At 42.1% G+C, this 21,268-nt stretch overlaps 1 protein-coding gene across 2 annotated transcripts in view; it reads left to right on the top strand.

Moving 5' to 3' along the window:
* The window catches only part of SYNJ2 (synaptojanin 2), a 68,207-nt gene that overhangs the window by 44,389 nt on the left and 2,550 nt on the right, over nt 1-21,268 (top strand). For both annotated transcript variants that reach the window (XM_086745935.1, XM_086745936.1), the window contains 13 exons: nt 1,855-1,936; nt 3,153-3,293; nt 6,111-6,303; nt 7,937-8,095; nt 8,302-8,458; nt 9,976-10,093; nt 12,142-12,360; nt 13,504-13,582; nt 14,852-15,020; nt 15,387-15,539; nt 18,069-18,203; nt 19,414-19,526; nt 20,204-20,312. In XM_086745935.1, coding sequence (XP_086602061.1) covers nt 1,855-1,936; nt 3,153-3,293; nt 6,111-6,303; nt 7,937-8,095; nt 8,302-8,458; nt 9,976-10,093; nt 12,142-12,360; nt 13,504-13,582; nt 14,852-15,020; nt 15,387-15,539; nt 18,069-18,203; nt 19,414-19,526; nt 20,204-20,312 — 1,827 coding nt within the window. The remainder of the gene's footprint in view (nt 1-1,854; nt 1,937-3,152; nt 3,294-6,110; nt 6,304-7,936; nt 8,096-8,301; nt 8,459-9,975; nt 10,094-12,141; nt 12,361-13,503; nt 13,583-14,851; nt 15,021-15,386; nt 15,540-18,068; nt 18,204-19,413; nt 19,527-20,203; nt 20,313-21,268) is intronic.

A 21,268-nucleotide genomic window follows, 5' to 3' on the forward strand; every position in this document is an offset into this window, starting at 1 on the left:
TGCCTATTCTGCATCTCATATTTCAATTTCTTCTTCTGTATCTCTGTTCCTTGTTCTTCATTGTGAGTGGGAGCTACATGCTTAGGTGCCCTCAGAATGTCTCTTTGGTCTTTATCTGGAGCTAGACATACCTGTACAATCTGAACTCTGAGATTGTCTGGAACTGTTACTATCAAAGCCTTCAGACAAAAAGATTTATTTTGTTGAAGGCAATTTCCTTTTTTTTTTTTAGCAGTATAGAAATCTCTTGTGCTTGTGGCTTGCTTAAATTGGCTGCTGAATTTCTTATTTACAGAACAAGGTCAGGTATTGGAATTGATTTACAGATTTTTATTATGGAAAATGAAAAGTGAATGCTCTGTAATTTAAAAATTGAGTAGTTGCAAACCTATGGCAAAACCTGTGCTTTTGTTGTTACAGTGGAACGTTTAGTTTCCTGCGGGCATCAAAGGGATAGTCCTGTGCCTAACCTTGAAGCTCAGAAATTTGTTCCTCAAATCCTTAGCTACTTATACAAGTTGTCTCAGTTGAACTCTTAATGCTTGAGTGAATGGATATGTGATTAGGTGCAGACCACTGTACTCTGAGAAGCGTAGGTGGATCATTGGTCCAGTCTGTTTCAGAAACAGTTTAGATGTGTTAGCACATGACTGTGCTCATGATATTAAAATTTGTTGAGAGCCTGTCATATGCTAACCTTGTCAGGCCTTCCCCAGAGAGAACTGGAAGAGTAGATCTACATGGTATAGGCAACCATAACGTGATAGGTCTAAGCAGCTTCTGGAAGAGAGCTGAGTTACGTGAATGGGCAGAGCTAGGGTATGACCATGCAAATATGTGCCCATGGCAATGTCAGTGCAGTGCCTACATGAATGGGTAAGTGTTCAAAGACAAACGTCCAAAATCATTAATGGGAAATCCACATGTGACAGTGCTTGTCGTGTTAAGCCAGTGAAGGAGGGTAGCTGTTATGTGCTAGTTGCACCCTTGTATCTACAGAGAGTTACTGCATATTTTACTTTACTTTTCGTTCATATTTTCTGAGGCAGATCCGATTTAGGTTCCTGTGGTTGTCTACTATTTAGATCTTCGTATTGAATTAAGTTGCTGTTACTTGGCCATATGACATTTAAAAAAAAGAAAAAATCCTTTTAGGCAATGGGCAGTCCTGGTGAGTCAACAGATACACCTCACACTATTATACGAGAGCGTTTGATCTTTGCTGTTTTACCTGGGCAATATCCGCAGGCCTGAGCCAGGGAAGAGAGGGTCACTGCACTGTGCTCTAGAGTGACCTAACCTAATCTTAAGTGCAGGTCATCTAGGAAGGACTCAGAATAAAGAAAATAAGAAGAAACTTCAAAGGCTTCCTTAAACTAGTAGATACATTTACTAAAGGCGTTGAGATGGAAGTGACATACCAGCGTGTGGACAGTAAGTTCAGTTACATAGGAATCAGTGTTGAAAAGGAAAAGCATGTTGGGTAAAATGACAAGTGGGTGAAAGATGGTGGGTAGTGACATGTTGTGGCTTTAGTGATGAGTGGGGTGAGGGAGAGAGAACACTGAATGTTTTCTCATCTTAACATTGCTACAGTATAATGCTCTGTACTGAGCTGCTTCCTGCAAGCGAGATGGAGACCAACTGGTGGGAGAAAAGCAGGAAAAAAAATTCAGAGGAACTGCAGGGGTTGTTTTGTGAGATTAGATTAAAGGAGCTATGAATATGTATAGCTTGGCAGGGGATACACAAGATAGAACTGCAGGAATGAACTCTGACAGAAATTAGAAAATAAGTCATTAGAAGAAGCAACAAAATAGTAACTTTTGTATGGCTTTTCCCTCTTGCCAACAGATGATAACTGCCCTCCTGATATATTTGCAGTGGGATTTGAAGAGATGGTTGAATTAAGTGCAGGGAATATTGTGAATGCCAGGTAGGTAAAAAACCCCTGAAAATAACAGAAGAACCCAACTCACAACTCAAAACAAAACTCAAAAACAACCCAAAAAGAGCACCCTCTCCCTGAAAAGAACCAGCCAAACAAAAACCTCCAGAGTAATTATTTTTTTTATGGGTCAGATGTATAGATACTTCCTTTCACATCTGTTGCTTGTAATCATAGTGGGAAATATGTTTGCTGTTAACAAATGATACTGGGATGGTGTTGAAAGTGCTGTTTCTCTGTGAACTTCTGCACAGTAGAGCACACTGTGTTTTCCAAGTCTTTTAAGTCTTTATGTTGGCAGAGAAGAATTCCGATGGTTGACATTGATTTAACGCTTGCCCTTAAACCCCTGTCTGATCTTGGAAAAATGTACTCAGTGACTACAAACATAATTGGCATTCATGTGGGAATTCTAAAATCAACGAAATGTCTCTGTGGCTAATTGAGTTTGTGAAAATTACGGCTAAAGAAGGAGTTAAAGGCAAAGCCTTAGCTTGGCGTGTCAGCTGTGGTGTATACCGGTCCTTTTGAATCTGAATCGAGGTGGATCCCTGAAGATAAAGTTTCCAATGCTGATTCATCAGGCTGACCAGTTAGTTGTCTGTTTTGGGAATTACGAGTTTACAGCAGTGCTTAGCACGGCTGCGGGTCTGGCAGTATATTTGCGCCTCTCAGTTAACTTTGGAGAGAAGAAATAGCTAGGTCTGCAGAAGCAAAAGTATATGTACCCACCCACAAAGCTTCAGCTAAGGACAGCCAGCAGCTGTGGGTAGCCAGACATCTTGCAGTCAGAACAGATACAAAGAAGATCTCCTCTTCACTTGAACACAAGAAATCTTACAAGTCATGGGATTGACATGGATTTTTGTTTTTTGGGTTATGATTGCTACAATCAGCTTCCAGTTGTCCCCAGTGAATGCGGGTATCAAACGTGATGTGAGCGTGGATCTTTCTAAGCATACTAGACAAAATCCCTCTCACATCCAGAAGTAGGATGACTGGGTTTGTGCGCTGTACCTAGACCCTGCTAGCTCTGCACTGGCTCGTAAGGAGGTACTATCTGTCTCTGCCAGGCGTCCTACAGCACTTCCAGTTCTGCAGCCTAATGGGATGTTTGTAAACCTAATGCACAGTTAATCTGCTCATTTTATTGACACTATGTGGCTTGTTTTGATTCCATTAAATGATTTTATGTTTGTTCCAGTACAACAAATAGAAAAATGTGGGGAGAGCAGCTTCAAAAAGCTATTTCCAGGACTCATCGCTACATTCAGTTGACATCAGCACAGCTTGTTGGTGTTTGTCTTTTCATCTTTGTACGACCATATCACGTCCCCTTCATCAGGTAAAAAAAACCAAAAACCAAAACAAAACAATCCCCAACCTGTGTCTTTAGTAACGTTTGCTGCTGAAGTGTGGCCAGAGAGAGTGGGACTGATTTTTCAGCTTGATGGGAATCATGCAAACCTGGATTCTGGTCTCTGCTCAGTGTGGGAGAGAGACATGTTTCCAGGCAGCAGTAGTATGGAGTCCATCCTCCTTGGTAGCACAAAGGCGAGGCAGCCCTGATATCTTCCTCAGTTCAGCTGAGAAGCTGAGCATGCTCCAGGTGGGCAGCCAGGATGTATCACCTTGTTTGGGTGCTGTCTTTCTGGAAAATAAATCACCTGAGCTAGTAAGTCCAAGAGTGTTTGGAGCACCAAGTAAAGGCAAGTGCCTGCCTCTGCCTGAAGGGCAGATTTTACCTTCTAACACTCTCTTTAGTGTTTCAGTATGGAAACAGGGCTGGTTCCAGACCTGAAAAGAGTATTGGGAAAGTTGGAAAGGGGAGTGGGAGAAAGAAAGCTAGTTTTGCCCCTGACATTTTGTAGAATTGAGAGCTATAAGGGCCCATTAAGCGTTTGTCTCTCCCGGATGTCACAAGAACCTGCCTAGTCAGGAGGTTGCAGAGCTGAGTGTCCTCAGCTTCCTAGCACTGATGTCCCTGGAGACCGACCAAGCTCCTCTTGCCCCTGGAAGATTACCAAGCCGCAGAGATATCTGCGTTAAAATGTCTTTGCTGTGGGCAAGGGTCATGCAGGCTAAGTGTTAAGGAGAGGAAATGAATAATTAGTCAAAACTATCTTTGGATATCTGTCTGACCTTAAAGTTCAGAGTGATCCAAATCATGCCCTCTACCCCTGTTAGGGGAACTGATTGGCCACTGCATTTTGTGATTGAAATATCAAAAGCTGCCTCTTTCTTCCTTGTGATCTCATATCTACTGAGAAGGTGAGTGCAGAGCTTGTGCAACGTCAAGTGCTGTAGGCTAGGCAGAGTAAAACAATCCAGGTAACCCCGATGGTCTTGTGTTGCGATCTTCCCAGTAGTCTTTCTTTAACATGATTTTTAAATATTAAATATTTTTGCTGATATGAAGCAGTCCAGAGGAGAAATATTTCTGTCAGTTTTTGAGTTTTCACCTGGCTTACCAGAAATGTGATTAATCCAGCAGGAAGTGCATGGTTTAAATCAAAATTGGAAGCAGCACATGACAGTGGCTCTATTGCAGCTGTCAAACTGGTAGGAATTGGATGTAGCCCTTTGAAACTCAAGAAAAAAAGGGAAGAGTTTGATTTTAGTGAACAAGTTTCATAATTTAATGCTAATATGCTGCTACATGTTATATGAACATAATAAAACCTAACCTGTATGCTTGTGTAGTTTTCCCTATGTCTAGAAAAGGAAAACAAAAATGATCAGAAGTGCAGAAAAAAAAAGCTTCTGTGCTTACAAGAGATTAGGACAGAAGTTAGAGAACAGAGAAATGAAATGAGAGAATAGCTGAAGCTTATACAGCAGTGAATGCATCGATGAAATAAAAGCAGTTGAATGTACAGTGGGTTATCTCAACATGACCTTTGCCTTGAATGAAAGTCAGATAAATATCAGTTGGCAGATGGGTAGGCACACAGCAGGAAGGGAGAACTCCTTAGAGTGAAAAGACTGAACATGTTCATCTTTTGGAGTGCTTAAAACCCATCTTTGCAGAGAAAACATCGATGGTCCTCTTTGCCTCCCTGAGGGTGTCTTCTGGTGGTTTTCTGTAGTCAAGAAAAGAGAGGAACATAAGGAGGGAGAAAAAAGATAGAAAAGACGAGACGAAGGAATAGAGAAGAAAATGAAAGAAGGAAAGAAAGAGCTTGTAACACCTTGCGTCATTCTGATTATAAATGCCTGACAATAACTCAAATAAGACTTAGTGGTTTTCTGCCCGCCCCTTGCTTAAAGCCGGTAATATTCTCCCCCAGATCTGCTTGACTTCTATCTGGAAAGTAGAATTTTCTCACTGGGAAGGATATGTGAGGTGCTGGGGTTGGTTACAACAATGATTTCATCACTTACTTATCTGATCAGACAGGCATGCTTTATTTTTGCCTGGCTGGCTATCTGGGAGAACTTTTCCTGCGAGCAGGTAGTCTGCTTTGCCACGGCGTCTTTCTGTAGTGAAGTGTGTGCTAAGCATGACATTGAAGTACTCTGTAATTAACAACGTGGAGGCCCTAAGCAATTTGTCATCAGTACAGAACTCATTTTAGTAGTTAGGTATAAATAGTTGTATCCAGTAATCACTGATTTTATTGCATCTGATTTAATAAATTATGGGTTATGATCTGTTACTCTTTAATTAACTGAAAAATCCGGCATAAACTGCGAAGCTGGGTTTGAACACATGGTAATGCTAATTAAATTGTTAACTGTCTGAAAAGCAGATTCCCATATGTTAAAAAGTGAGAGGAAATACAGTAGTAAAATTAGTTATCACGGTTTTAAAGATCATGGTAGAGGTAAACTTGAAAAGTATATTCTGTAGAAATTCCCAATATTTGAGAAATACTGTCCCTTCAAAACAATACAGCAAGATAAGAAGAGGAGACAAATACTTTGAAATAGTTTTATTTAGTGTTGTGTTATACTTAATTTGAAATGTAAGTACATGAAGATCATCAGGAAACTTTGCTACCTAAAAGATGGTGCCTAAGAGCAGCAAGCTTTCTGCATGGGAGAAGACATGGCATTGTAAACTGGCTTTTTTTCCTTTGTGTTGCAGTCCAAGTTAATTGAATGTTTGTCCCTGTAGCCCTTTACTCTCTTCTCTTTCCATTTTTTTTCTTAAATACAGGGATGTAGCAATAGACACCGTGAAGACAGGAATGGGAGGAAAAGCTGGAAATAAAGGGGCAGTGAGCATTCGTTTTCAGTTCTATAGTACCAGTTTCTGCTTTATATGCAGTCACCTAACTGCTGGGCAGACTCAGGTGAAAGAGAGGAATGAAGATTATAAAGAAATCACACAGAAACTCAGCTTCCCAATGGTAAGTGTAGGTGTATGTATGCTAAAACCATTTGAGGTAAAGACTTATCTTTATGCTGTGAAAGCTGTTATCAGGCCACCTTTGATGACAGGTCATCAGAAGTCATCTCAGTGCCGTGGAGAATGGGCATAAAAGAAAATAGTAAAGAAAATTAAAAAAAAAAATGGCATGTTTCACAGGAGACTAGATAACACCCAATATAGCACTTGCTTTAAAAAAGTTCTGTGCCTTTCAAATAATGTAGTTGCTGCGGTGCTTGAGAAGTCCTCACCTTTGAACAGTTTTCAAGATGATCTTCCAGAACGATGCAAGTCTGTAAGGTCTCATGGATAAGATCCAGGTGACTGGTGGTAGAGCTGGAGAGCATGATATTGATAGCTCTTGCTGACACTCCTTAGAATGGGTTCCTAAAAGACCATCCATGCCACTCAGTAAATCAGTGCTTTAGCTGCTACTGGTCAGGTACGATATATCAGTTCTTGGTCACTGATGTGGTACTTTCTGTTCCCTTCATTTTTTTCCTCATGCATGTGTCACTGTCAAGGAACTGCTCGCTTTCCTCAGAGTGTGGCAAGTAGGCACTGTTGGTCTGTATGAATAACTTTTCACCTAAATAGTGTCAAATCGATCACCTTAGTGTTTTATTTCTCACTTGTCTCCTCAGGCGAGCGGATAACCCATGGGATTTGGTAGCAGTGCTTCTTTGCTTCGCTTAATGTTGGTTGCTTGAATTTCCGCAATGCTTTCTTTCTCAGACCTCTCTGGAGAGGTCCTAAACCAGGGAGGGAACGGACCAGTTTGTGTATTCTGGTTAGTCAGCAAAAAATCACATTTAGTTTGCAAACATAAAATTTTAACTTCCTGTTGTTTGCAAGGTTTAGAGGCTTGGCACATGCAGCTTATCAATCAGTTGTTTTATGTAAGAGCTAATACTGACAATCTGAATGTCCTGCCTAGAATATCTGTTCCAAATGGCCATAAAGTTGTGCTTATGGTAGTTTTTCCTTCTAAAACCTCATTAACTGTTTTATGTCCTTTACATTTAGAACAGCCAAATATACCTTGTGTGTATAATGCATATAAAGAGTGCCCTCTAGTGCTGTGACAGCCACAGCTCTGGAACATTTCCTTTAGGAATCTCTGAGGTTTATAGCGTAACTGAAAAAAAAAAAAAAAGAGGACTAGTTAGAGGATAAGATATTAAACTTAGAATTGGAGTGAATTTCCATTGACGTTTTATTTTAATACATTTACAAAACTATCGACGTGCACATAAGATCAAGTTTGGAGCTTGTCCTAACTCAGGACCTTCATTGCTGAATGTGCCTTGTGCCAGAAGCACATTTTGTGTTATATTTAGAATATGTAAATATTTGTGTCCCAGTTTAGACATACCTTAGGAAACAAGGGTCAGACTCTGACACTCTTGTTTACAAAATTCAGCTCAGTGAGATGCAAAAGACAGTGAAGGAACCATTCAATTTTAGCACAAGATGGATTTTAACAAATAGAATGTGCTAAGTAGGTCCAGTATTTAGTATTCAGAGAGACTGAGTTGTACACTTCAGTGCATTTAAAAGGTGTTTTCATGACTGTGATTTAACATTAACGGTATGCTATACCTCTAAACCAGGGGCGGAGCGTGTTCTCACATGACTACGTCTTCTGGTGTGGCGATTTTAACTACCGCATTGATCTAACGTATGAGGAAGTCTTTTATTTTCTCAAACGTCAAGACTGGAAGACACTTTTGGAATTTGATCAACTACAACAGCAAAAATCCAGTGGAAAAGTAAGGCAGTGTGTCTCATTTTCTTTAATACCTGTGTGTTGGCTTGGTCTAGTTCCTTGAGAGACTGAAAAAGTTGCATTTTCAGACCCTTCTTTGTAGTACTCGAATGTAGTAATTTGTTTAAAAATCAGAATGTTGTTCATTCACAGGGAAAATGATATGTTATAATGGCATATCAGTTAAATGTATGGTATTTCTTTTCATAGATTTTTAAAGACTTCCATGAAGGGACTATTAATTTTGGACCAACGTATAAATATGACGTTGGCTCAGAGGCTTATGATACAAGTGATAAGTGCAGAACCCCAGCTTGGACTGACAGAGTGCTTTGGTGGAGAAAGAAACTACCTTTTGAAAAAACAGGTATGTAGGATCTTTCCTCCTTTATCTTAAAGTTGTTTTGGATTTCATCCAGAACCCTTCCGACCCAAACTATTCTATGAGTCTATGATTCTTGAGTGTGTGAACAAAGGCTTCATGGTATAGATTGAAAAGGTGCTGGGTGCTCACTGAGGAACTGAAAACAATCCAGCTGTGGCAGTCTAGAAATTATTCTGTTGCTTTTCGACAGAATCATTAGTCTACATAAAGTTCCCATGTTCTAATGGCTAGATTGTTATAGCTGTTGTCCTCAGTACAACACCAACAATGCTGGTGGATGAGAAGCTTAACATGAGCCGGCAATGCGCCCTTGCGGCCCAGAAGGCCAACCGCATCCTGGGCTGCATCAAGAGAAGCGTGGCCAGCAGGTCGAGGGAGGTGATTTTCCCCCTCTACTCTGCCCTGGTGAGACCCCACCTGGAGTACTGTGTCCAGTTCTGGAGCCCCCAGCACAAGAAGGACATGGACCAGTTGGAGAAGGTCCAGAGGAGGGCCACGAAGATGATAAAAGGGCTGGAGCACCTCTCCTATGAGGACAGGCTGAGAGAGTTGGGGCTGTTCAGCCTGGAGAAGAGGAGGCTCCGGGGAGACCTGACAGTGGCCTTCCAGTACCTCAAGGGGGCCTACAAGAAAGATGGGGATAGGCTGTTTAGTAGGGCCTGTTGCGATAGGACGAGAGGTAATGGTTTTAAAATAGAGGGGGGTAGATTTAGATTAGAAATTAGGAAAAAATTTTTTACGATGCGAGTTATAGAACACTGGCACAGGTTGCCCAGAGAGGTGGTGGATGCCCCATCCCTGGAAACGTTCAAGGCCAGGCTGGATGAGTCTCTGAGCAACCTGATCTAGTCAGGGATGTCCCTGCTCCTTGCAGGGGGGTTGGACTAGATGACCTTTGAAGGTCCCTTCCAACCCTAACCATTCTATGATTCTAACAGCGACCTAAAAACTTTCCTGTTATTGATGGCAATATAATACCTCACTCTAGCATAACGTCTGGAGCACTTTCTGTCACCCTAATGGATTGCAAAAGAAGTATTTGGAGGTTGGATTTGCATAGTTTTGCTTTCTCCGATCTCTTGTGTATTATTTCTCCAGTCCCTGTGTGTTACTCAGATTTACAGTGTATTTTGCAAGTACAGGGTCTGTTTCTGTGCTCAATAATGGGGCAGGAGGAAAAATACTAATATGACTCTGTCAACCCAGATTGTACAGGTAATTGATTGGGTGACATTTAGGTTAGCCATTTTGCAAGTGTCTTATTCTAGTGATCAGCTGTTTCTGTTGCACTCCCTGTCCTTTCTGTATTTTTTTCCTACTCCCTAACTTGTAAATCTTTTAAGATACAAGCTCTTCTTTGAATGTACCTACAAGAACAACAAAAAAAAAAAACCACTTCCCACTACTGGGGTCTGTGAAGTGCATCTTAATAAAATAGGTTTTAACTGTTAATAAAACTAGCTTTGAGTGAGTTTTAAATCATGTTTTGTGCTTCGTAGCTGGAGAGATCAATCTTCTAGACAGTGATCTGAATGCTGAAACTAAAGTCAGACACAGCTGGACTCCTGGAGCCTTGATGTACTATGGGAGAGCGGAGCTGCAAGCATCTGACCACAGGTAAAGTCCTAAGCAGATAATCGGAGGAAAGGCTGCTAGGTTAGAATGTGTCATACTGAATGACACCTTCAGAGTGGGCGGCTGAGTCTGACTGTAACAGGAATTACACCCTTAGTCTGTGCTCAGTATCTGTTTGGTGGGGTTTTTTCCCTCATGGTAGGTTTTATACCAGGGTGGCAAGTATCTATGGTCCTGTGTTGATTTCTGCTGCACTGCGATCTCAGGAAGGGTTGGCTAAGTTGTTATAGCAACAGGTGTAGAAAACGGTGGCCTTCCGGTTGCTTGGTTTTGGAAAACTCCAATACCAAAACAAGCTGCTTTGATGAATTCCCGCTCAGCTTTGCTGTGGGAGAGGAGGAGGTTAGGATTGTGTGGCCTGAAGAGTTGTAAGCCATGTGGGCCAGCTGTGACCTCTTCAGAGTAGCAAAGTGTTGGGCTTCTGAGCTTCCTGTAGAAACTGAGATGGGAGAAGGGTGAAAAAACAAAGACCAGTGCCTCGGGTTGGTCCATATCACTTAACTTCTCTTCAGGGACATTTCTTTATTAAACTTGTCACTGCCTCACTTCTTCGGAACAAATTCTGTAATAAATACACCTTGAAAGCTCCCTTTCATTCAGAATAATCTTTGTCTCGCCCCTTGTGTGCCCTATGGAAACACTGCAATATTGTTCCTCAGAGCAGCGCTCAGTGACCCACAGTAGCTGGCTCTGTGCTTCTCAGGATGCTCTTGCGTGCGAGGATTGTTCTGTATTCCTGCAGCAATGCAAGAACATGCCTCTTGCAATCAATTTCTCTGTGCCAAGGCTTTGACATTGCTGTGTTCTGCAAAGCACAGTGAAACTGCTGCACTCATTATAAAGGACCCTGGGGATGCAATCTGTGAAACATGGCTGTTGTACATTGGTTTTCTATTTCTGCAAACTTGACTGCAAAACCTGCTTTTTTATTACGGTCAGCAGGTTTGCTTTCCCAAGGTTTGTGCTGGAAAAAGGGCTTAGCTATATCTTTGTGACATATGGGAAAACATTATGATTCACTGTGCTTATAGAAATGGTTAACACTTCCTATATGTTGGGTGTTTTTTTTTCCTTTACTATTCCTTTCTAGCTCTGCTGTTGTTGCTTTCGTATCTTATGGTAATGCGTATTCCAGAGCCTGCTCTGCTGCAAGTAGGAGGCAGCAATTTTGACACAGTTAGAAGAGCAGCCATCCCAGTTACTGCTTTGTGTCTACGTGCAGGTGGAAATCTGAGAATGTGGACTGCATCCACTGAGATGAGACAAGCTTTACTCTTTCGGACACCTTTCTCCATTTTATTTAGATCTAATACACAGAGAGGTCATTTGTAAGAAATGGCTGAAGAAGCAAGTTTGCAGTGTTGGCTGCTTATAATGTGATGGACATATGTTTGCTGCATAACCAGATGATACACTTAGAGTACCTTGTCCTTAGTTTTTGGAAGAAGACATCTTTATGTGGCTTTGTCTGACAGAAAATAATACATTGCCTTCCAATCTATAGATGTTTTGGGAGACAGCTCTTTGATAATGAGTGAAGTATCTTGGTATTTTTAAACTGCAGGTTTGCTACACACAATTGTCACTTGAATTCCTTTATGGTGTGTCCTCACTGTTACATTCAGCTAATGCAGGGCTGGTAATTAAAATTAACAGTGCTCAAGGCATGATCAGGAAAAATTAAACAGTCCCCCAGACTCTGAACTTATGGATTGTATTGCCAGCCACAGTGCTTTTTCGCAGTGAGACCTTAAGTAATCTGTTCTGCTTCTCTTTCTGTGTAGAACGTACAAAAGAATCACTTCCTTCTAAGGTATAGCAGGCTTAAATATTTGCAATGAGATTTGACATCATGGAGTTAAAAATGATCGTAGATGTACAGACTTTAAATAATACACTGTTGGTTTGTCACACAACTAACTTCTTACCTGTCTTATGGCTTGACATTGATTTTAATATTATTTAAGCATTTCCTGTCGGGTGATGTTGATCTTAATTTTAAATAAGCATGTCTCGTTTGCTTCATCTAGGCCAGTGTTAGCTATTGTAGAAGTGGAAGTTCAGGAAGTTAATCAAGCTGCCCGTGAGAGTGTTTTCCAGGAAGTATCATCTTTCCAGGGACCACTGGATGCCACAGTAGTGGTAAATCTGCTATCACCAACACCTGAAGAGAAAAATGAATTTCCTGAGGACCTGCGTACAGAGCTTATGCAAATGTTTGGGGATTATGGCACTATTGTTCTCGTCAGGTAAGACTGGGACCTTAAATGGCATGTCATCTATTAAAAAACACAGACTAGAAATTCCCTTTTTGTCCTGACAGAATTAACTTTGTATTAGAAAGTAGTATGCTGAATACTTTACTTCCTTTACTGCATCATGAATTCTTCATTAGAAGTTGAATATACGTGTTTTGAATATCTTTTACCTCTTGTCACCCTGTTAAAGAAATAGTCTAACAGCTCTCTTGGCTGAGTGGAGGAGAATTTTGTTCAGTACAGCACTGTAAAGCAGAGGCTTTGATGTGAATTATCACCTTTAGATTAAGGCCTCATTTCCATGCATTCCTTCTGCTGTCAGGTCCTCAGCGCCCGGCTTCACTTCCTCCAAGGAGGTCTGCTCTCTTCCAGCACTCTTTCACGCTCACGAGGATTTCCTGGCTGGCTCTCCTTTCTTTGGCGTGTCAGTTTGCTTATTTTTTAATAGTGTGGCTTCTTGCAGTTTGAGATGGAGAGTGTGATACCTTCTGACACAGCAGTTTAATTTCATTCTGTACAGGGCTCCAGCGTAGTTGTGAGGCTTCTCTTTTGAGAAATACAGGTGAAATAAAATACCTAATAGTTGACCTGGGAAACAGGACCAGAAACTTGCTTATGTTGGATTTGACCCGTTTCTTAATGCAGAAAACTGATGTCCTGTTGTATGGTTTTGTGAAGTACCAAATATACATTGAGGGTTCAAAAGCAGCCCTGCAGGAACAGCAGCACTGCTTTGCTTGTCAAGAAAAGGAGCAAGAGAAGAACATGCTTTTCTGGGTTTGGTTTGGTTTTAATTGTCCTCTGAGATGAAGTATATGTGGAGCCATGGAAGTTAGTACAGAGGGAGCGTGGATGTCAGACTGGCTATCCTGTCAACAGCTGCTGAGACGTTTGTACTGCTGCTTCAGGAGCAACCCGGTAAAGGGCAGGATGCTGGGGTCACACAAGGGATGATGGGGGGAAGGAAGAGCCCACCTAGGATTACTCACTCCTCCTGAAAGAATAGAGTTGAGAGAAAGTTACAACTAAAACTAAATACGTAGCTGTACAAAACTACCACACTTGCCTTTAAGACTTTTCATTCAGTGGTGAAGTAAAATGCACTGTTTTCTCTCCTCTGCCTTTTTTTACTAGGATCAGTGGAGATCAAATGCTGGTGACGTTTGCAGACAGCAAGTCAGCTCTTCGTGTTATGGACATAGATGGTGTCAAAGTAAGATTCTTTCAAACCTATAATAATGATTTCATAAGAAATTTATGAAAAATGGTTGCTTAGAATGAGATAGTTGAGTTTCTAGCTAAATCAAGTAGCATTCTTTTAAAGAAACTTAGTGCTCACCAAGTTCATAGCTTTCACAGCTGCTGAGGCTTTTAATGCAGTATTTCAGTTTCAAGAGGGCAGGAGGTGACTTTTCTAGGAGCTCCTAAGCAGTGCTTGGAATCTGGCCTCTGCTATCACTGCAGAATACATGGACTTGGTCATTGTTCTGGTGCTTGAAGCGGTTCTCCTGGGATGATGTCTGACTTTATACTGTTACCAAAGCATCCTCACATTGTGATTTGAAGTTTTTTTGTTGTTGTTGTTGTTGTTTCTCTTAAGTGTATCAAATAAACTCCTTCTACCAAGCTGGAACAGCATGATTCATTGGCCTCCATGGCAAACTCAGCATTAGCAGTAGGCGTTTACCTTCGCATCCCCTGCTCTTCCTTCCCATGCACATACTGTACAATTCATCAAGCCCTTCATTTATGCTGACTAAACTGTGGGGCTGCACTATAAACTTCACATAGAAGTCATGGATTTAACCCTCATTCTTCTTTCATATTTGGGGGTTTATTAATTTGGGTCATTTCACTGATGTAATTTGTAGCACAGAACTAAACACAGTTGTATGTGCACAATGTGTGAAGGTGCTGAGAACCTGATTCAGGAACTTCCCAAAGTAATTTTGCCGCTGATGCTGCTGCCTTGGATACATCTCACCCCAAATGTCATGGAACAACACACATCAGCAGCTGTGCTCTTAGTTTTTTTAATACTATACTTTCCATGTACATCAACCATCTTATTTGAGATTTTCTGAGGAGAGTCTCTTTACAGATGGCATCAGTTAGCAAATTCTTGTGTGTTTTAAAGCTACTGACTCAAAAATGGAACCCTCCCACACCATTATTACTATCACAGTATCGTTCTGGCGATATTTAATGTTTCACCTCTTTCTCAAATATTTCCCAAATGCAGCAGCAGTGCTTTCAAGCTGTGAAGTTAATTTTCTTTCAAGAATATTGTTGCAGTCTGAAAATTTGGTTATGGGTCTAGGAAGAGTGCTTCCTTTTCATTTAGCTTCTGAAATGAAGCTTTAGTTATATCAGTTTCTGAAGCAGTTATACAATAGACTGGCAGCACTTGCTTGTTCTGTTCAGGTGTTCTCATGTTGTGAAGTTGCTTGGCAAAGCAGAAACAATTCTCTCTTTGCGTTAGGTCAAAGGCAGAACAGTGAAGATCCGGCCCAAGACCAAGGACTGGCTAAAGGGCCTTCAGGAGGAAATTGCTCGAAAACGGGACAGCATTGCTCCCATGTCCCCCACAGCAAACTCCTGTCTCCTGGAGGAAAATTTTGACTTCTCAAGTTTGGACTATGACTCAGAAGGTGAGCAGCAGGTTTCTAAGCTAAGTTGTGAGAAATTGCTTTGCTGGCTTTGGTTACACAGAGAAGGTACAGTATGAGTGTTGGTGGTATCTTAATTTGTAACGAAGCCACACTTCTTAAGAAGAGGATTGTAACGAAAGCTATGACTGGGCACTGAGCCTGGGCAGACAACTGTTGTCTATTTAGAGTTATATGTTAGCAAATCCAATGTATGATACAGTTGTCTGTATAGAAACAAACTAATGAAACACATGGGTTACAGAAGAAATTTGCCCAACCCATGTATTAAATTAATTGATTGGTAGCAGAGAGAGACGGAGAATGCATTTGCTCACAAAGTCTTCGTCATCTAATATTTTAATTCAGGTGATATAGTGGAGGATGAAGATGATTATTTGGATGATGTTTTCTTGCAACACCTAGTAGCAGACACAGCAGAAGATACGCCTGATGGCTGTGGACATTTCGCATCCACAGGTCATTCAAACAAATCTGGACAAAACCCACGGCTATCTAAAGGTAAACTGTTTATATTCCTTAAAGTAAGACCTGAAGGTTTGTCGTTTGTTCTCCTTTCGTCTCTATTTCCCTGTTCATTTATAGTCTCATTCTAGGTCCTCCAAAGATAAGGATCATCTTTTTGGTACGTGTTCATAAGAGCGCTCGACCCTCGTGACTGTAACTGAGGCCCTCAGGCATAACAGCAATATGAATAAGAAAGCTTAGGTTCTCCTCTCTAGCCCAGGGCAAGGCAGAAGTGCTGAGAAATGCTGGGTTCCTTTTATAGTTAGGAGGAATTAAGTCTTTTTATCCATTTTATGTTGTTTGGCACCAGAATATACCACAGTCTTTTATCTTCTTATTGGTGAGGGCCAGAGCAAAATCAAACCAAAGGAATTTTGTTGATTCAGTGATCAGCTTGGCCCTGTCCTTTGAGCAATAGCTGTGGCAGTGCAGACAGGTGTAAGCCGGACAGTCCAGAAGGTTGTTGTGTTCAAATTACTTACTTCAAAAAAGCCTAAACTTTCTCCTTTGTTCCTATTTTATTTATTTCTGAAGAAGTCTTTACACAAAAGGTATATTCATTCTTTTAGTGCTTCATAAATGTGTTACCTTTTTTCCTGGTCACCTGTCTTGCTTGCCCATTATTGTGAAATGACTCAGTAAAGAGAAGGTAAAGCTGTGAAAACAGCACTGATAAAAACTGCAGCAAGAGCTAGCCATGCCTTACGCTGGGATGTGATCAGGACGTGCTTCGGTGGCCAAGCAGTGACAGGCTGGGTCACGCATTAAACACTCCGTCGTGACAGCAAATGATGCAGTGGCTGTCTTTCTGCACTCTCCTGCAAGTGCTTTGTCTTCTGACATAAAAGTGAAAACTTTAATGCCTTCAAAGGTGAAGTCAGAAGTACAGTTCAAAAAGATCAAATGAAATTCGTTAAGTTTGCACAGACAGATTTTCCAAACAATCAGAGTGATACACAGCTTTCTTGTGCACCTTGAGTCATATGCTGGGTGCAACGTGGCCAAACCCAGAAACCTAGCCCCGAGCCAAGGAGTGAGCTGTCGTTATTAAATACTGTGAGGCCAATTACTTTGTATTATAGGATGTCTTGCCCTCCAAACACCTCTGGCCTACTGTGTGATGATTCATTAAACTACGGAGAATTGCAGTGATCCTTTTCACCCGCACTAACTCTTCTCCACAAAAAAATACCACAAAGTAGATGGAGATTATAAAGTATAGTTTGAAGGAGGTCAAGGTGGAGTCATGGTCTCGCACAACTCAAAATATGATATATTCAATCCATCTTTAAAGCCTCTGCAATTTCAGGTACCTCCATAAGCTCCCAATTCTGCTTGAGTAACTCCCAGTTGAAGGTATGATGATTGTATAGCTGGTGTTAGACATAGGGGAAACCAGTGACGGGCAGAACAGCGTGTCCGTGTGTTTCTGAGGTCAGAGAAGGGCATAGCCTCACAAAACTGATGTCGCCTGGGAGCTGTTGCCTAAAACCTGCAGGCTTTTAGGGGAAGGAATAAAGTGGTGGTGGCTGGTTTTTGTCTTATGTTCAGTGCTGCTGCCAGAATTTCAAGCCGTGCATTTAGGTGCCTGCATGACTCCTTGGATCCTACTGATAACCCTGTATCTGCAGCTTGGAAGCATTGAAAATGCAGAGAGAAGGGGAGGGCAGGTTGGGCAGATCACAGGCTGTGTCGCTGTGGCTGCCATCCGCTGCTGAGTGGGAGCGGGAAACTGTGAGGCAGCTTGGTATTCCCTGCAGAGCACAGCTTTCTGAAAAACAGGAACTCGTGTAAAAATGCCTGAAGTATGAGAGACTGCTGCTAGCACAATTCCTTCCCCATCCTCTCCAAACCACAGGGACAAAACTAAACCCACTGGATTTTGGAGCCCTCAAGAACATAGCTGCCTGGCTGGGCAGGGAAGGGCAGCAAGAGAACGGAAGGGAAAACCGTCACTTCAGCAGGCTGTAGGACTAAAGCAATCCCTACTCCTCACCTCTCCAGCTGCCAGAGAGGCTTAGACAGGGTGAAAGCCTGCGTTAATAGCCTTGACACGTACGGTGCAGCCAGCACTATCAGACTGAGGCAGGTGTACCTGTTAGGAGACGTTGCTGGAAAGCAGAGATGTGATGAGTGAGCCAGAGAGATTTTTCTCTGGCATAAAACCAGTTCCCCTGAGCAAGGAAATTTGTCTCATCCTGAGAGGGAGTTCCTGCGTTCAGGAAGGTGACTAGTAACCATGAGAGCAGATGCAGGCAGTCTTTCTGTGAGCCCAAACAGTTAATAAATGCTGGAAAAGGAGAGAGAAACGTTTGACAAAAGGGTGGATGTTTCCTGGAGTGGTAGCAGGGAGACTTTAGGGGAGAGCAAAACGGTGTGAAAGGAGTCGTGTCGTGTTGCTGAGATACCTGGTTGAGGCTTGATGTTCATAATCGCCTCTCTCCTGACCACCCAGATTTGGTGCATCTCACCCAGAGAATATTATTTTACATATTATACGTATCCTTTCTAAAATTTCCCTAGATGATACAGACCTGGCCAATTTGAAGCGAGAGCTGGAGGCAGGTGGGGAATGCCGTCGCCGGACTCCAAGCAGGTCACTGTCCATCCCTACCAGGCCTCGGCCGCTTCAGCCACCACAGAGGCCTCCCCCTCCTGGTGAGTTTAACTTTTTTTAATGTTGCTTTGGCCCCAGCTGAACAGTTTTACCTGCCACTTCTGGGTGACAAAGCAAGTAATAGCTTGTTCTGAAATGTCACGCTGTTGAGGTACTTGTGCTGGCTTCCCAGTCTGTTTCAGCCTGACTGTGGCTGCAGTTAGCAACAGAAGTTTGTCTTTAGGATGACAGATACTCCACAAAAGATGCTTTTAGAGAGGATGGAATGGCCCATATGTTTCATTCAAACTCATCACTCAGGTTAGGGAGTTGACCAGCCACTTTGTGGCAATAAATACCAGTATTTCTGCCTGCTGACTTCCAAAGTCACGGAGTGTTTTCTTTAGACTGTGTTTTCTAACTTAGTTGTAATCCCCTTTTATAAAAAGCTTTAACAAAATACTTGTTCTGAGAGTTTTTGTCCTTTCCTGCTTTGCAAGCAATCCTTGCTTGCTTTTATGTTTCTGAAAGAAATGCAAAGTGGCTTATCGTTTTCAGTGAGGCACAAGGGGAACAAAGTGATGCTCTTTACCTAAGCTCTACCCGCCAGTGCTATGCTGCTCCTGTTTTTATGGCTACTTCGGGGTGAATGCTGATTGCTAGATCAGCATAATCATCTTTGCCTTCTGTATGACACAAGCTATACATCACATTTTTCTTGCAGCCCAAAAGTCTCTTTTCTGTGTCTATTTTCCAGTCTTAAATTAAAGATTCTGTCAGACTCACTGCTGGAAGGTGAGTTCTTGAGGATTATTCCCATTCATTTCTGAGTGTGTTGCACAGAAGTGACAACACTGGTACCTGTATTTCTGTACCTGGAATGCAATATTAATGCTCAGCTGAAGTTATTAAATCAATTAAATTAAAGCAAGACTAACTAGGAAACTAATTCCTTATACAACTCAAGATCCCAGCATTTTATTCTGTGTTGAGACTTTTTTTTCCACCTTAGATTAGACCAGTAACAGTTCAGCCCATCACTTCTCCTAGATTAAAGTGTCTGGCTCTCGGCGCTCTAGGCAGAGGGACTCAAGGTCCCCACTGTCCTACAGGAAGGTCTTGCTTAATATGTCTGCCCTGGAGGAGCAAGGCCGGTTAAGCGTCTCTTTTATTTATCGCAAACAATTTCAAAGCACATTGGTTTTGCTCCATTGCAGATAAAGTGTTGTACCAGCTCTTGAATGTAAAAAGCTATTTTTATTTCTCTTTCAGCTGGAACATCAGGAAAAAAGTCCCCCTCAGATGGTTCCCTCTCTCCAGGAAGCCACCCCACCTGCTCCATCCTGGCAACGGCAAAGCTGCTTCCCGGAGCCCCGCAGCAGCCAGTGAGTCCTGCCACTCAGCATTGTCCTGAGCAGAGTCATGGTCATGATGCTCCTGTCATACAAGGAAGGAAGTCCATCACGTGCCCGAGCTGGAAATGTTAAGATGAGCTTCTTGTACTGGAATACTAGACTGTAGGACCTGCTAGACACCAGAAAAATGTTATTAAATTGCCAGGAATTGGAAAGACCAAAGAGGGAGAGAGGATGCTGCAAGACCAGAGCACTGTTGGTTTATTCTACGCAATTTGAGTTTTCAACATCATGATAATACGCTTTGATTCTTTTCTTGCCTCTTTTTTGATGGGCCATGCTAGTGCCCAGCGTATGGGAAAAGTCTTGACCGTTGCCAGCAAGGCTGCTAGCCCTCTGAGTAGACCAAGACCGGAACGTCTCTTGGCTCCTCTTTTGTTGGACGAGAACCCTAATGTATTGAACAAGGGGTGGCTGAGGGGTTAGCCGTGGCAGCAAGCCATGGGCCTGTCTGTCAGCTGGTAACAAAGATGTAGTATCTGCCAAAACACTCCCCACCGTTTCTGTAGTATTTATAGATTGCTGAATAGCCACTGGCAAAACCAGAACTTTACAGGTGTGTGAGCCTGGCTGTAAGATGAGAGGTGTACAAGAAAACCTGGTTTTATCAAGATTACTCATTCTCTTTTTTTTTTTTTTTTTTTTAGCCTAAAGTCCGGACTGGTATAAGTAAACCTTACAACGTCAAGCAGATCAAAACCACCACAGCTGAGGAAGCAGAAGAAGCTATTAGATGTCTTATGGAAGCTAAAGGAGGTGAGGAGAGTTTTCGAACTGACTTTAAAAATCTTTAAGTAAAAAAAACTGTAGGTGTATTTCTATTCAGAAGCTCACCTGAACACTGACATGCACGTTTGAAGATGGTACTTGGAGTTCTCTGTCAGTTTTGACCGTATTAACCTTTTTTTTTTTTTTTCCCCAACACGACTCAAGTTGTGTACTTTGTGGTAGAATCTGTTACTAGGAGCACCTTGTGTTATTTATGTCCAGATTCAAATCAAAAGATAAGGGTGGGATCTTCCTATACTGATGGTGCCTGTGTTAGCTCAGAGTTGCACAAAGGATATTTGCCGCTCTGTTTAGCAAATGCTCACTGTTCCAAGCAGGACTAGAGAGCAAATACAGCTATGGGAGAAATAACCTGGGTTCTGTTCACGTTTGGACAGCAAGTGTAACCTAGATAGAAGCTCAGACCACTTCAGCTTGAATAGCTAAGCTACAAGGCTACTCTGCAGACTGGCTCTCTGTAATCCCTGGAGAAGACAGCTTCTTGCAAGGGCAGGTTAGAGCAGGAAGCTGGCTTAGGAACTGGAACGCAGGCAGTGTGAATATACCGCCAGGTTTGCAAATAGTCTTGCTGCTGATGCTGTGTGAATGAGAGAGAATGCAGTGTGACTGAGATAGCGACCTGAATTTGCAAGGCTCTCAGTTTGGGAGAGATATCCAGATAAGGAAACCAGGGCAAAAGGAGACCCGGGACTTGAGTCCAGTACTCCTGAAGTCCCAGCCAGTGTTTTATCCGCTTGGCCAAATGGTGGCACAGCACTGCTGTTTTGGCATGAAATTATTTCACACAGGGGAGTCCTTACCTAACTGCCTCTCCCAAATGTGACAGGATTGCAAAGGTCTGTGTTTATTTCTAAAACCTACCTGCCTGGCCCTGCAGGGTCCCTTTAGGCATGCACATTTTGGCAAACATGATTGTGAAAGAA

Source organism: Chlamydotis macqueenii, chromosome 3 (genome assembly GCF_036417535.1).
Source record: "Chlamydotis macqueenii isolate bChlMac1 chromosome 3, bChlMac1.mat, whole genome shotgun sequence".
Classification (NCBI taxonomy): Eukaryota; Metazoa; Chordata; class Aves; order Otidiformes; family Otididae; genus Chlamydotis; species Chlamydotis macqueenii.